Source organism: Brassica napus, chromosome C6, assembly GCF_020379485.1.
Source record: "Brassica napus cultivar Da-Ae chromosome C6, Da-Ae, whole genome shotgun sequence".
Lineage (NCBI taxonomy): Eukaryota > Viridiplantae > Streptophyta > Magnoliopsida > Brassicales > Brassicaceae > Brassica > Brassica napus.
The window spans coordinates 6,559,877-6,574,124 of NC_063449.1; the positions used below are offsets into that span (position 1 = coordinate 6,559,877).

Here is a 14,248-nt window from a genome sequence, read left to right on the forward strand (position 1 = left end):
GATGCATAAATGTCTCCAGGCCCGCAAGGTATTCTTTCGTCACTCTCCCGTTAGCATCTCTATGCATATACATCAACTTCCGCAACTCGTAAATAGTCCCGGAGCCAGCCATTTTTTTCTTTCACGTTTTTTGTTGTTGGTGTGTTTAAAATGATGTTCAAACATCCATATTTATAGGAAATTTTGAATCTGGTAGTTGTAATTTCCTATGAATTTACGACGAAAATTAATTAGGTGGCAAAAAAAACGTGTAACACCTACAAAGTTGGTGGATTCAAAATTTCCTCGCTAAATACACGTAAATTATTTTCTCGTAAATAACACGCGAAGTTTACGTCGTATTTACGAGGAAATAGTATTTCCTCGTAAAATACTCGTCAAATTACATCCACTTTACGACGAAACGCTTTTGTCGTTACTTTACGAGGAAATAACGATGACATTAGTTTTCCACGTAAGTTTCTGGTAAAATCGACGTAAATTTACGAGGATTGTTTTTCCTCGTTAAATTTCCTCGTTAAGCATGTGTTTTCTTGTAGTGAAGAATCAAACTCTAAACACCTTGCTCAAACTACTTGTGGAAAAGAGTACAGAGCTTACTGCTGATCAGAGATTAAGAATGGGAGCTACAATCCTTGTGGAAGGGATATTAATGGCAAGCAATCCGGTGACAAGTATACCAGAAGAGCGTCTGCTTCGAGCTAGAAATTTCAACGAGTTTTGCAAGTATCCCTGGGGGAATTTGGACTTTGATTATTTACGGAAAGAAGTGGAGAGGTTTATCTATAAAAAGTTGACGGAGAAAGATCAATATACGATTTGTGGCTTTATATATCCAATTCAGCTATGGGAGTTATCTTCTGTGAATCAACTAGGCACGTTCTTTGGTATTAGGGATGATGAAATTCAGTTTCCCTTGTGCTTGCATTGGAAAGAAACCAAATCGCTTTTTATTGAGGAGGTTAACAGATTCGACCAAATGGAGAAGGTAACCGTTTATAATGTTTTATAAAACTGTTTTATCCTTTGCATTCTTCTTTTATCGATTTTTTGATCATATGCAAACACTTGTCAGGTTGATGTCAAATGTATCCTTGGAGATCCCGAATTGCATAGCGACTTGGTTGAAGATGTTGACTGTGAATTTGGAAGAGTTGTTGATCTTTTCAAAAGAGGATATCGTTTGAAGAGATAAGATTGGCTCAATGGAAGTGTCGACATTGCCGTTGCTGAAGCTGAAGTGGACGAAAATAATTATGTTCTTGGGATTGATGCAAATGATCAAGAAAAGATTGAATTCCTCACTAAGAAGGTAGTGTCTCTTGAAGAAAAAGTGAAGTACCTTGAAGGTCTTTTGAACATTCGTGGAGAAACAGTGAAGGTAAACTATTTTCTATATTTGTTTCGTGTTGTAAATAAAAAGAAAGATTCATATGCTTCTAACTTATAACAGGAAACTGAGAAGTCAAAAGAAACAGAAGCCGCCACAAAAACCAAGGTTTGTTATCTATAACGTCTCCATATTCTTAATACAATGTGTGTGTGCTCAAATATAATTTTCCAGGTAAATGAACAGAATGCCGATTATGAACTTGATGAAGCAGAAGTTTTACAAAATTATATAGATGCCAAAAGACAGGAAATCGCTAAGGTTATTGTGTTTTGATATTTTATAAGACTGTTATTAAATTTGAAATTGTTAAGCTATTTTTTTTGTCTTGTAATATTAAGGAAAGAAGAATGGTGTAAGACCTCCACATGAAGTAGACCATCAAGAATAAGATAATACAGAAGTCGAACATGTGGCTAAAGAAAGTGACACATCAAAAGTCAATGAAGTAAGCTTATTTATAACCCTTTATGAATTGAATAACCGTTTTAGAATTATAAATCATTAAAAAATATGTAATCTTTTCTTTTTTAAATAGGAACAGCCACAAGAAGAAGAGAAACAAGAAGTCGATGTGGACGACGGTGATAAAGAGAGTGAAAATTCAGAAACCAATGAAGTAAGCTGATTTATAAATCTTTATAAACTGAACATGCGTTTTAAATTTATAAATCATTATAAATATGTAATCATTTTATTGAAATAGGGACAAACACAAGAGGAAGAGGAACAACAACAAGAGGATGAGACAGAAGTCAATGCAGATGTGGACGTCGGTGCTAAAGAAAGTGAAAATCCAAAAACCAATGAAGTAAGCTGATTTATAAGTCTTTATAAACTGATTGACTTTTTAAATGTTTAATATACTCTGTAACTTTTTTTATTGTATCATCAAAATCGAAGGAATGAGAAGTAAATGAGGATGCATCTAAAAAGCACGTGAAGGGTACAAAGAAACGTGGAAGAGTACCTAAGGTAAATATCTCTCTGTGTATAATGGTTTATAAAATGTTCTTTCAAATTTCATAGACTACATTCAATTATCATTTCTGATTTACAAAGGATGTGATTAAATTCGAAATTGCTAAGTTATTTTTTTGTCTTATAATATTAGGGAATGAAGAAATGTGTAACACCCCCACGTGAAGTACAACAACAAGTAGAGGATGATGCAAAAGTGGACGTCGGTGCTAAAGAAATTGAAAATCCAGAAACCAATGAAGTAAGATGATTTATAAATCTTTATAAACTGATTGACTTTTTAAATGTTTAATATATTCTGTAACTTTTCTTATTGTGTCATCAAAACTGAAGGATGGAGAAGTAAATGAGGATGCATCTAAAAAGCCCGTGAAGGGTACAAAGAAACGTGGAAGAGGAACTAAGGTAAATATCTCTCTGTGTATAATGGTTTATAAAATGTTCTTTCTGATTATCATTTTTGATTTACTAAGGCTGTTATTAAATTCCAAATTGCTAAGTTATTTTTCTGTCTTGTAATATTAGGGAATGAAGAAATGTGTAACACCCCCACGTGAAGTACAACAACAAGTAGAGATGATGCAGAAGTGGACGTCGGTGCTAAAAAAAATTGAAAATCCAAAAACCAATGAAGTAAGCTGATTTATAAATCTTTATAAACTGATTGACTTTTTAAATGTTTAATATACTCTGTAACTTTTCTTATTGTGTCATCAAAACTGAAGGATGGAGAAGTGAATGAAGATGCATCTAAAAAGTCCGTGAAGGGTACAAATAAACGTGGAAGAGGAACTAAGGTAAATATCTCTCTTTGTATAATGATTTATCATTTCTGATTTACAAAGGCTGTTATTAAATTCGAAATTTCTAAGTTATTTTTTTGTCTTGTAATATTAGGGAATGAAAAAAGATGCAACACCCTCACGTGAAGTACAACAACAAGTAGAAGATGATGCAGAAGTGGACGTCTGTGCTAAAGAAATTAAAAATCCAGAAACCAATGAAGTAAGCTGATTTATAATCTTTATAAACTGATTGACTTTTTAAATGTTTAATATACTCCGTAACATTTCTTATTGTGCCATCAAAACTGAAGGATGGAGAAGTAAATGAGGATGCATCTAAAAAGCCCGTGAAGGGTACAAAGAAACGTGGAAGAGGCACTAAGGTAAATATCTCTCTGCGGATAATGGTTTATAAAATGTTCTTTCTGATTATCATTTCTGATTTACAAAAGCCGTTATTAAATTCGAAATTGCTAAGTTGTTTTTTTCTTGTAATATTAGGGAATGAAGAAATGTGTAACACCCCCACGTGAAGTACAACAACAAGTAAAAGATGATGCAAAAGTCGATGCTAAAGAAAGTGAAAATCCAAAAACCAATGAAGTAAGCTGATTTATAAATATTTATAAACTGATTAACTTTTTAAATGTTTAATATACTCTATGTAACTTCACTTATTGTGTCATTAAAATTGAAGGATGGAGAAGTGAATGAAGATGCATCTAAAAAGCACGTGAAGTTTACAAAGAAACGTGGAAGAGTAACTAAGGTAAATATATCTCTGTGTATAATGGTTTATAAAATATTTTTTCAAATTTCATTGTCTACATCCAATTATCATTTCTGATTTTTTTAATTGTTATGCTTATAAAGGAACCTAATGTTGACACCTCCAAATCAAAAAGACAAAAGAAACAAGAAGATTCAGCTGCTGATGTGATAGGACGTGTATTGGAATATCTGAAAAAAGCAGATTAGAAACATCACGAATTTGAAGAAATGAAGCTCTTTCAGTTTTTTATTGCTTTTAATTAATATAAGTTTTAATGTTATCTTTTGTTGATGTCTTCAATGAGGAACATCTTTTGGCTTGTACCTTAATCCTCCATGATGAGAAAAATATCTTTTGGTTTGTACCTTAATCCTTTGATAAGGAAACATATTTTATTTATGTTCATGCAGGTAAGCTAAGATATCAAAAGAACATATAATTTCTGCAATTAATCTGAATCCTAATGTTTTATAAAGGGTGGTTAATGTAACCACACATTTCGTAATAAGTAACATAATTTTTATTACACCTGTAAACTTTATAAAGCATTATAAAATGATAAATGAAATAATAAAAGGTTCCCCAAAAGCTATGCGATTCCAATTCTCTCTTATAACATCATATAAAAATAATCAGTTGCACACAAGTTTTTATATTACTCTGCTATCAAATAGGCACTACACAACTACCTTTGTTGTGACATTTCTATCCACATCTCCTACATTTGTAAGACTTGGGTGATGGTTTGGATATGGACCGATATTTTCATACTCCCACGAACTTGGAATCCTCTTTTTTTTCCTCCTGCCACTAGGAAAGCGTGTAGATGGAGGGCGACAGACAAACAAAGCTACATGGGGAGGAATATCCCAATATGTTTTATCGCCAACAGGATATACACTCTCTGAATATGCTAGTTTAAACCTAATAAGAAAATTAAGAGAATTAGATAAAAGTATAACCAAGAAAGAAAAATGAAAAAGAAGTGTTGTAGAACAATGTTTATAAAACCTTATAAATTCGATCAATTATATAAACATTTATAAATGTGGTAATGTATTACCACAATGACTGAGAGAACGCACCTTTCATTGGAGAAAAACTCATCGACATAATCATTTTCATGCTTGTTTCCAGCCTTTGCAGCAGCAATTGCACGAGCACAAGGAAACTTCTCAACATCAAACACAAAGCATGAACAATGCCTTGTTTGAAAATTCACCACTTGATCTCTTGTATCTCCCTTAACTTCAAACTCTGAATCATTGATTTTGGAAACTTCAAGAAAGCGAGACGTAAAATCATATAGCACCTTCATCTTGTTCCCCACATCGAACGTGACAGGGTGCATGTGACGAACTCCTCGCTCACGTCGTTCAGTGAACCACCTAGTCATTATCATCCTAATAGTGTCAGAAAGACAGACTATTGGATACTCACGACTCACTTTCAGCAAAGAATTTATAGATTCTGCCAAATTTGACGTCATGATGTTGAAGCGATTAGCAGGAGAATAAGCTCGGGACCACTTCCTGAAGTTTTCTTTACGAAGATAATCTGCTAATACAATGTCGGACGCCTCAATCTCATGAAAATAGCAATCAAAATCATCCTTGGTGTAGGCATAAGCAGCTTCAACAACCAAAGGGACAAGTGTTGAACTCTTGAAATTGTCCTGGACATTCTTTTCAAAGTGAAAGATGCAGATTCCATGGTGAGCAAACGGATAATGTTGTAAAAGAGCGTTTTCAATAGAGGTTGCACGATCAGAGACAAAAACCAAATCCTCTTCATCAGGAATGATGGTTTTCAGACATTTCATAAACTAACTTCATGAGGCATCATTCTCAGAATCAACTATAGCAAAAGCTATAGGATACAAGTGAAAATTACCATCTTGTGCTGTGGCAGCAAGTAGAGTCCCTTTATACTTTGATTTCAGATGAGCACCATCAACAGAAAGTACCTTCCTCATCAACTTAAACCCTCTGATAGAAGGGCCAAGCGACAAAAATGCGTATTTGAATTTCTCAACAGAATCAACTTCGATAAAAGTCACAGAACCTGGATTCTTTTCTTTTACCATGTGAAACCAGCTGGGCAAAGCTTCATAATTGTCATCAGGAGTACCCCTAGCTATATCTTGGCCGTGCTCTTGAGACCTCCAAGCCTTTGAATATGAAATCACAACACCATGATCTTTTCTAGTTTTTTCCATGATCTGTTTAGGTTTCAGCCCAATCTTTCCTCCTTCATAATGATTGCTGACCATAGTTCCCAACAGTTTCGCAGTAGCTTGCCGATGACTAACACTTCTCAGAGAAGTGTCACAAGTATGTTTAGATACATAATGGCGAACAAAAAAACTCTGAGACCCTTTAACAAATTTTGCACGAAAAATCCAACTGCATCTTTCATCCATGCAACTAAGAACATAGCGTGTTTTATCTGAATATTCTGTGTGGAACTCAAAGCTTTTGCTGACTGCATGCAACCTCAACTTTCTGCTCATTTCCTTTTTATCCTTGAAAAACTTCCCGCGGAGCAAATCATTATCATCATCACATTGATTTGTTAAACCAATTGGAGACAAGATATCTGAATGGGAATGTGAATCTTCTCACATGCTTTCTCTACCACGTCTACTAGAAAAAGATGTCAATTTTGACTTTCCAGACTCATATACAACAAGTCCAATCGAGCCCAATCCTCTCTAACATAAAAACATGAAACATGTACATTAAAAATAGAATTTATAACTCATTATATGACATTGATTAAACTCTTATATATTTATATTTAACAAAGGAAAAAGTTATATGTACCTTATTTCTAACAAGACCACTTGAAGGAGAAATAAGATTGTCTCTAATACGAGTATGTTGTATACCAGAGACTTTGTCAACTCTCTGAATGCTGCTCCATTCAGTCTCCGGGTGTATTTATGTTCCTCTCTAGAAAAATAAATATGTATATATTAACTTTATAAGACATTATAAAATAAAACCTTATTTACAAAGTTTTAATAAGTAAGTCACAACCAATAATAGCTCAATAAGAGCCAATATTGCCAAAAGTAACGATATTATTGTAGAACTCCATAAAGTCTAATTTCTAAAACAATTTATAGAACCTTATAATTATGAATTTTAAGGTAAGATTTTTGAAAAGTACCTCAAATACATTACTACTTCCAGCAATAGGCGAATCATGAGTACTGGAATTTCATCTTGTGTATGCATCATGTTTGACATAATTAATGGTGATTTTTGTGTTCCTCTCTGAAACATAAAAACATAAAGCTAGTAATGAATCTTGTACCTTGTATTTTATAAGGTTCTTATAAACTTTAAAGGTGACATAAATACCTGACAGAAATTTCTACTACCAGCAATAGACAAATCATTAGTAATTAACACTTCATCCTGTGTCTGAACCATATTTGACACAATCATTGGTGATATATGTGTTTCCCTCTGAAACATAAAAAGATAAAGATAAATATAGAATCATTTATAATGTTTTTATAAGGCCTTATAAATATAAGAGTTGTAATAAATACCTCAAGCGGATTACTATTTCCAGCAATAGGCAAATAATGATTAATTAAAGCTTCACCCCGTGACTGGATCATATTTGACACAATCATTGGTGATAATTGAGTTCTTCCCTGAAACATTAAAAAAAAAACATAAAAGCTAATAGTTAAAATCTATGTGGTAATGATCCTCCAAAATGCACAATTATTATTATTATAAGGTCTTATAAATGTTAAAGTTGTAATAGATACTGCTATGGTATACTTCCTCAAGCAATGAGCAAATCATTAGTACTACAAACTACCTTATAAAATAACTGATAACTCTAATAAACAAACAAGTTAGCAAAAGAGTTTCATGCAGTTACCTTAATGGTTACACATAGATGAAGGTCTCCATTCTCTTTAAGTTTGTTCAGATAAGATGTTACTTGACGATCATTCCTAATAAATGCTGGAGGAAGCTCTTTTGTACCAAAGTTTAATTTTGAAGGTGAGGCATAGCTAAGATTTACACTGTTTCTGTTGCCATCAATTCCAAAATCTTCTAAAACAGCCACAATCAAATCATTGTAGCTGATATCTTCATGAATCATACTAAGAGAGGATCCTCGTTGATCATCCACTATGAAATCCCAATGAATTCCAATTATTAGTTTCCATTCTCCACATATAGAACATATTTCGATCATCATAACCTGATTATAAGAACATGGGGATTAGAGAAGGAATGATCAACAAGATATATCAAAACAAAAAATACATAACACTATGTTCCTCATAGATAAAAACTTATAAGGTTTTATAAATCTGAGATTTGAAAACTTCATGAGAAAAACTTCGTCTCTTTCCCAGAAACCGATCGATTTTGAGAAACCAAGCAAAAATTACAGAAAAGAGACGAAAATCACTATGTATTATCCTCTGACCTTTGTTACGCGTTTGTGAAGAGAGATTGTTCAATTCGTTTGAGTTTGTAGTCTTCGCCAAATCTCGTCGGACGTCAACATCGTCTAAATAATCAAATCTCGCCGGGGAAATCGCCGAAGTCGTCGAATCTCTCGCCGGAATTGTCGAATCTCTCGCCGGAATTGTCGAATCTCTCACCGGAATCGTCGAATCTCACGCCGGAATCATCGAATCTCACGCTGATTATCGTCGAATATCACGCCGGAATCATCGAATCTCTCGCCGGAATCGTCGAATCTCTCTCGCCGGAACCGTCGATCAATTTGGGGAATTTGAATTTGAAAATTCTTGGTGGAGAAGGCATATTCTTATGTTTGATTAAATAAGGGTATAATGATATTTTAGCCATTAAAATTTTAATGGTAAAATTGAAAAGTGTAAAGTTGAAAAGTGGTATTAGGAAAGTGGTATTAGTGGTAATTCCCCTTTTAAATTTTAAAAATAAAACTACATCATAATTGGTCAAGTTTAATGATTTGAAAATAAATAAAACTAAAAAATTGAGACAAAGTCCACATTATGTCATAACCGTTTGAAGTTTTTATTAATCCAAACAGTTCAGTTTAACTCTCTTTTAAACCAAATGGAATTGAAAGATCAATTTTTTTTATATAATAAGTCAATTAAATATATTAATGATATTTTTTTTAAAGATATTTAGCTACTTAATCCAAATACATAATTTTATACATTATCCTTTTAAATGAATAGAAGAAATACAACTAGTAATAAACTAAAAGCACTATAGTTTGGGAAGCAAGTCATGATCTGATGAGCAGAAGTATTCCTATATATTAATTGAAGATCATTTAAAAATTTGTAATCTTAAGTTTGTACTAATTAAAAATAGATCATGCTTAGATGTCACTGAATTAAGATGACAATTTAGCTTAGGTGGCAGCTTAAGAATTAATTGAAAAAAATGTTGGTCCAAATCCAATTACTAGGGAACTTTATATCAACCCAAAATATAAGAAGCGTGTATTCTTTCCTTAAATAAAAGCTACAGAATTATCTAATATGATTAACATATATATAGCAATTAATTACTATGAATAATAAAGATTTGATAATAATGTTTGCATCATTCTTTATTTTTGTTTAATTTTATATTATTAAAATAATAAACAATCATATTAACTATATAATAAAAAATTAGATTTTTTCTTATATGTTATATTTTGAATTTTTTTAAGTGTAGGAAAAGAAGGATCTGAGGAGGTGAGGGTGAAAAGGATGGCTTACTTTGGGAGGAAGTAAGTGACAACCTCTGTGGAATTCCAAATCACAAGTAGAGCAATAGTAATAATACCTATTTCTCTTCAGATGATGGTCTTTGCAGGCAAAACAGATGGAGAGTGGTGGATCAGATCGTCGGCAAAGTGTGTGATGGTTAGCTGGATCAGACACACGACATAGGGGCTTAGAACGAGGAAAGTATTTTGTTCGTTCCATGGATTTTTTCTTTTCTGAGGAATGAACCAGATGAATAGTAATCTCTTAACTTTTGTTGACTCTCTTTATCAAAAGTCAATTACTACAACTGCAAGACAGCCACCTTGCCAAATAGTTTACACTTTAGGCAACACTAATATCAAGAACCTTGTCGGAAATGCCACGATTTTACTTCCACGGTATCAATGCTGATTAACAATAAGAGAAGAGAACATAAATCATTCAAACAGAAAATATATCTCCTTTTTCATCACTAATCTTTAATCACTCAAGCTCCAGATCACAGGTTATTAGTTATTACCATTCAAATGTGTCTCCTTTCTCATTACAATTTAATAGGTTACATAGCAATTTTTTTTCTATTATTAATATAGCAATTTTCGCCGACCAGCATGATACTCGAAGCTTACGAAGTTGAACCGCTGCAGAAACTGAAGAAGATGATTGCTCACCCACTGTCGTTTTCTTACTATTAGAGATACATGAATCGGAATACACACAAATAAAAGCTTTAAGGAAACTGTATCAAATGGTTACAAACTGGAGAGAAGTGGAAATGCAACAATGTCATTCAAGCGAAAGCAGAACATAAAAAGAAAACCAAGTTTAAGAAACTGAGAGGATACACTGACACACATATGACATACGAAACGGGGCTTCTGAGCCTCATTCTTCAATTTCAACATACCTGCTCGTGTCTTGGAAACTCTCTAGTGACAGCTTTGGGCAGTGAGTAATATCTTTCAGGGATGGAAGAGCCTGGGGACTTGAGCATATTCTCTCTAATTCAGGCAAACCCCTTAAAGTGAGGGATTCTAGCTTCGGAAAGGGAACTGTCATATCAGGAGGATGCACATTGCTAATACTCATTCCCTTCTCCTTATTTATTATTTCTTCTAGGCTTGGTGAACGTATCACCTCAAGATGCTTGAGATTTGGAGCAAACAATAACCAGCTCAATTCTTTTGGACCTTCCAAATCATGTATAACAATACTGAAGAGGTGCTTGAAGTATTGAGAAGGAAGATCTTCTTTCCCTTTGCATTTCCAATCTATCTTTATCTCAGAGATCTTGGAATTTATAATCTCAAGTTCTCGAAGACCGCCCAGAGCTACCGTGTTTAATGTTAAATCCTTTGCGGACATATTGATAATCCGAAGGCGTTGAACACAACGCACCAATCCCTCCACTCCTTGGATACTTTCCAAAATTGAAGCATCTGTCACATTTCCTGTTAAAATCTTCAAGTGCTTTAAAAGTTGTAGCTCCTCAATTGATCTTGCATCAATATAATGACGAGAACGATATAGTTTCAACACCTGAAGATTTGGTAAGCTTGCTCCTATCCCATCAATGCTTTTAAGCTTGGTGAACTCCAGGTCCAGGCTTATTAGTTTCCTCAACCCCTTCAAACCAACTGATAACGAACTTATACGTGTGTATGATAAGTTGAGGTATTTCAAAGAAGTCAAGCTGCAAATTTCTTCCGGCAAGTCCCTAAGACTTCGGTTATGCGAAAGATCCAAGACGATAAGGGACGGCATAAACTGAAAGAATTTACCTGGTATACCCTTCAAGTCGTTATCCCTGAGAAATAGAGTCGAAAGGTTGGGGCATTTGGGAAAGCAAGATATCTTTTCAATTTGATTACTCATCAACGAGATCCTTCTCGAAACTGACCAGTTGATGTCATCTGGTATACAGCTTAGCTTCACACCGGATTTGACGCACTGTTTTTCTTCCTCTTTTCCAGACGTAGACCCTATCCAAAGAGCCATTTCACGTAACACATCATGCATTTTCACAGTAGTTTCTGATTCTGTCAATAGATGCGCACGAACTAACGAACCAATAATAACATGACCTTTGTTGTTACTTCCATCTTCATCTCTCTTTCCATTTATAAATCCTTCATTGATCCAATATTCGATCAACTCCTCCTTCTTTATTTCATAATCTTCCGGGAACAACGAACAGTATAGGAAGCATGATTTCACCTTTTCATCCTCTAAACCATCATAGCTGAACTTCAAAACTGAAAGAATATTTTCTTCCATACCTGGAAACTCGCGGCTGGAACTTTTGAGAACATCATTTGCATGACGCCATTCATGTACATCCTCTTTACATGACATGGCTTTGCCAATCACATTGAGTGCAAGTGGCAAGCCGTGACATTTTTTGGAAATCTTTTCTGCAAGTGTGAGAATTTCCGGATCCTTCTTTAATGGGGCTTCTCCAACTACATTTTGAAACAGTTCCCACGCTTCATTCGTTGACAAACAATCCATTTTCAGCTCATCGTCAGCTTCCATGTCTCTGCAAACTTTCTTTGAACGAGTGGTGAAAACTATCTTCGATCCATTTTCTTGAGTTGGACGTGGAACTCCAATCTTGTTCAAATCTACCGCGCTCCACAGATCATCTAATAGCAGTATGAATTTCTTTCTTCTTAGGATATTGTCTATGAAAGATGCTTTCTTCTCTTCTGTTTCCTTTTCCAATTCTTGGTCAGCACGTAATCTTCTTAGAATCTGATCCTGAATCACCTTGTATTGCAAATCTTTAGAGACCACAACCCATATCACAACATCAAATTCATTCACCTCTTTGTCGAATTTGTTGTTGATACGAGCTAAGAGGGTTGTTTTCCCAACTCCCCCCATGCCATAAATACCTAAAGTTCTTCCTTCAGGTTTCATGATGCTGTCCCATGCCTTTCCGACCATTGAATCCAAACCTATTGTTGTTTGGATATCTTTCTTCACCACCTTTGATGCAGGCCTTTTCTCGGCCAATTCTTCAAAAACTCCTTTAGATAGAAGCTCTTTAACTTCTTCCAACTTCTTCGATACCTTTTTACCATACTTACAGCTTGATATGCAATTTTTTGAACAATATCCAAAAAGACACAATCTCTTAGTTTCAGTTGGTTCCTCCCTAAGCAGATCACTGACCTCAGAGTCGATACTTTCTGCCCTTGACAACCATCCTTCTACTTTAGCAAGCCGCTCCAAACCTTTATCTTCTTCTAGGGAAACTCTTCTTGACAGATCAACTCGCCTTTCTCTAAGTTCTCGCGTAGCTGTATCCAGAGCCTCGAGATTAGCCTTCATCATGTGGATGTGATTTCCATCCCCAAATAAGCATCTGTGGGTTTGACTCACCACTTGATCACATGGTATATCTACTGATACACACCCTCCCATCTTTGCTCAAACTCACTGCTTTGTTGAATGGACAAGAGAAAGAGGACAACGATAATTTTGATTGACTTAGATGAGAAAATAGTAAGCCTCCAGCTAATAAGACCGATAACTATATACCAATAATTCATAAACAACTAATGATGACGACCCCACTTTTCCTATCCCTTAGGAGAGTCATATTCGTGGACTTTACGTACAAATCCAGTTTTGTCATATTCCACCTGTGGACTTTAAGATTTGGACTTCGTACGAATCCAGTTTGTCATATTCCACTTATGACACTTTAAGATTTGGACTTTACCTACGAATCCAGTTTGTAATATTTCATTTGTGGACTTTAAGATTTGGACTTTACCTACGATTAATCCAGTTTGTAATATTTTTATCTTCCTCGAAGGTTAACGGCAGGCTAAACACAGGGCACGTGCCTGATAATTACAGACCTAAAAGCCAAAATCTTTTTTGGCCCATTTATTTTTAAAAAATCGTGAAAATACAAAAATAATGCACCACTTAAGATTCTAATCAGGGCATGAAGATGTTGCATCAGCCGCCGTCACCAGTAGAGCTATATGAGATTTCAATTATTTTGGCTCAAAAATTATATATATTGTCGCCGGCCCTAAACTAAATGTTTTATTAGTTTCTATTCAGGTCCGACCTTAAAACAAATGCTTTATTAGCTTCTATTCAGATCCGGCCCTAGGTAAACATCATAAAACTACTAGGAAAGCATAGGAAAAAAATGACTAGGGCTAATATTTTTGGAATGATGAGAAATGACGGTTCTTTGCCAAAGTTAACAAAAAATAAATTTATTCTATAATTACTACAAACAAAAAGAAAAACTATTCTTCATAAATGATAAAATCTTTAAAGAATGTTAAGAAATGTAATGTTTCACTTTATTCTCTTGGTTACAATTCAAAATCGAAATATGATTTTTTTTAGCCACATATTGATTTGGATGTCCAGATCTTCTGCTCGGATTTTGATTGGTTCTTTGCAGATTTAGACTTTTCGAATTTTATACATTTGGACATAGTTATGTAATTGGAAACTAAGTAGATAGTCGCAAATTCTTGACTATAAATTTATTTTAAACAATTTAAATATAATGTTATATTTATAAGATGAAATTTATTTTA

The 14,248-nt window shown here is 34.2% G+C and overlaps 3 protein-coding genes across 3 annotated transcripts; 1 reads left to right on the plus strand and 2 right to left on the minus strand.

Annotated features, from left to right (window-relative positions):
- The first annotated feature begins 619 nt into the window (after positions 1-619).
- LOC106404284 (neurofilament medium polypeptide-like) lies at positions 620-4,134 on the plus strand. The gene is made up of 17 exons (XM_048759590.1): positions 620-777; positions 895-988; positions 1,076-1,139; positions 1,197-1,381; positions 1,454-1,498; positions 1,565-1,651; positions 1,935-2,009; positions 2,097-2,201; positions 2,505-2,612; positions 2,705-2,776; positions 2,897-2,968; positions 3,097-3,168; positions 3,269-3,337; positions 3,468-3,539; positions 3,658-3,759; positions 3,854-3,925; positions 4,030-4,134. Exons 1-17 carry the CDS (start codon positions 620-622, stop codon positions 4,132-4,134), a joined length of 1,557 nt encoding a protein of 518 aa, XP_048615547.1.
- A 471-nt stretch (positions 4,135-4,605) lies between these two features.
- On the minus strand, positions 4,606-5,750 carry LOC125588307. Its single transcript, XM_048759591.1, has 2 exons — positions 5,014-5,750; positions 4,606-4,852 (listed from the first exon to the last, which is right to left on the minus strand). The coding sequence occupies exons 1-2, from the start codon at positions 5,748-5,750 to the stop codon at positions 4,606-4,608; spliced, it is 984 nt and encodes a 327-aa protein (XP_048615548.1).
- Positions 5,751-10,383: 4,633 nt separating this feature from the next.
- On the minus strand, positions 10,384-13,421 carry LOC125589220 (probable disease resistance protein At1g15890). Its single transcript, XM_048761705.1, has one exon. The coding sequence runs from the start codon at positions 13,098-13,100 to the stop codon at positions 10,557-10,559; it is 2,544 nt and encodes an 847-aa protein (XP_048617662.1). The 5' UTR covers positions 13,101-13,421; the 3' UTR covers positions 10,384-10,556.
- Positions 13,422-14,248: the final 827 nt, after the last annotated feature.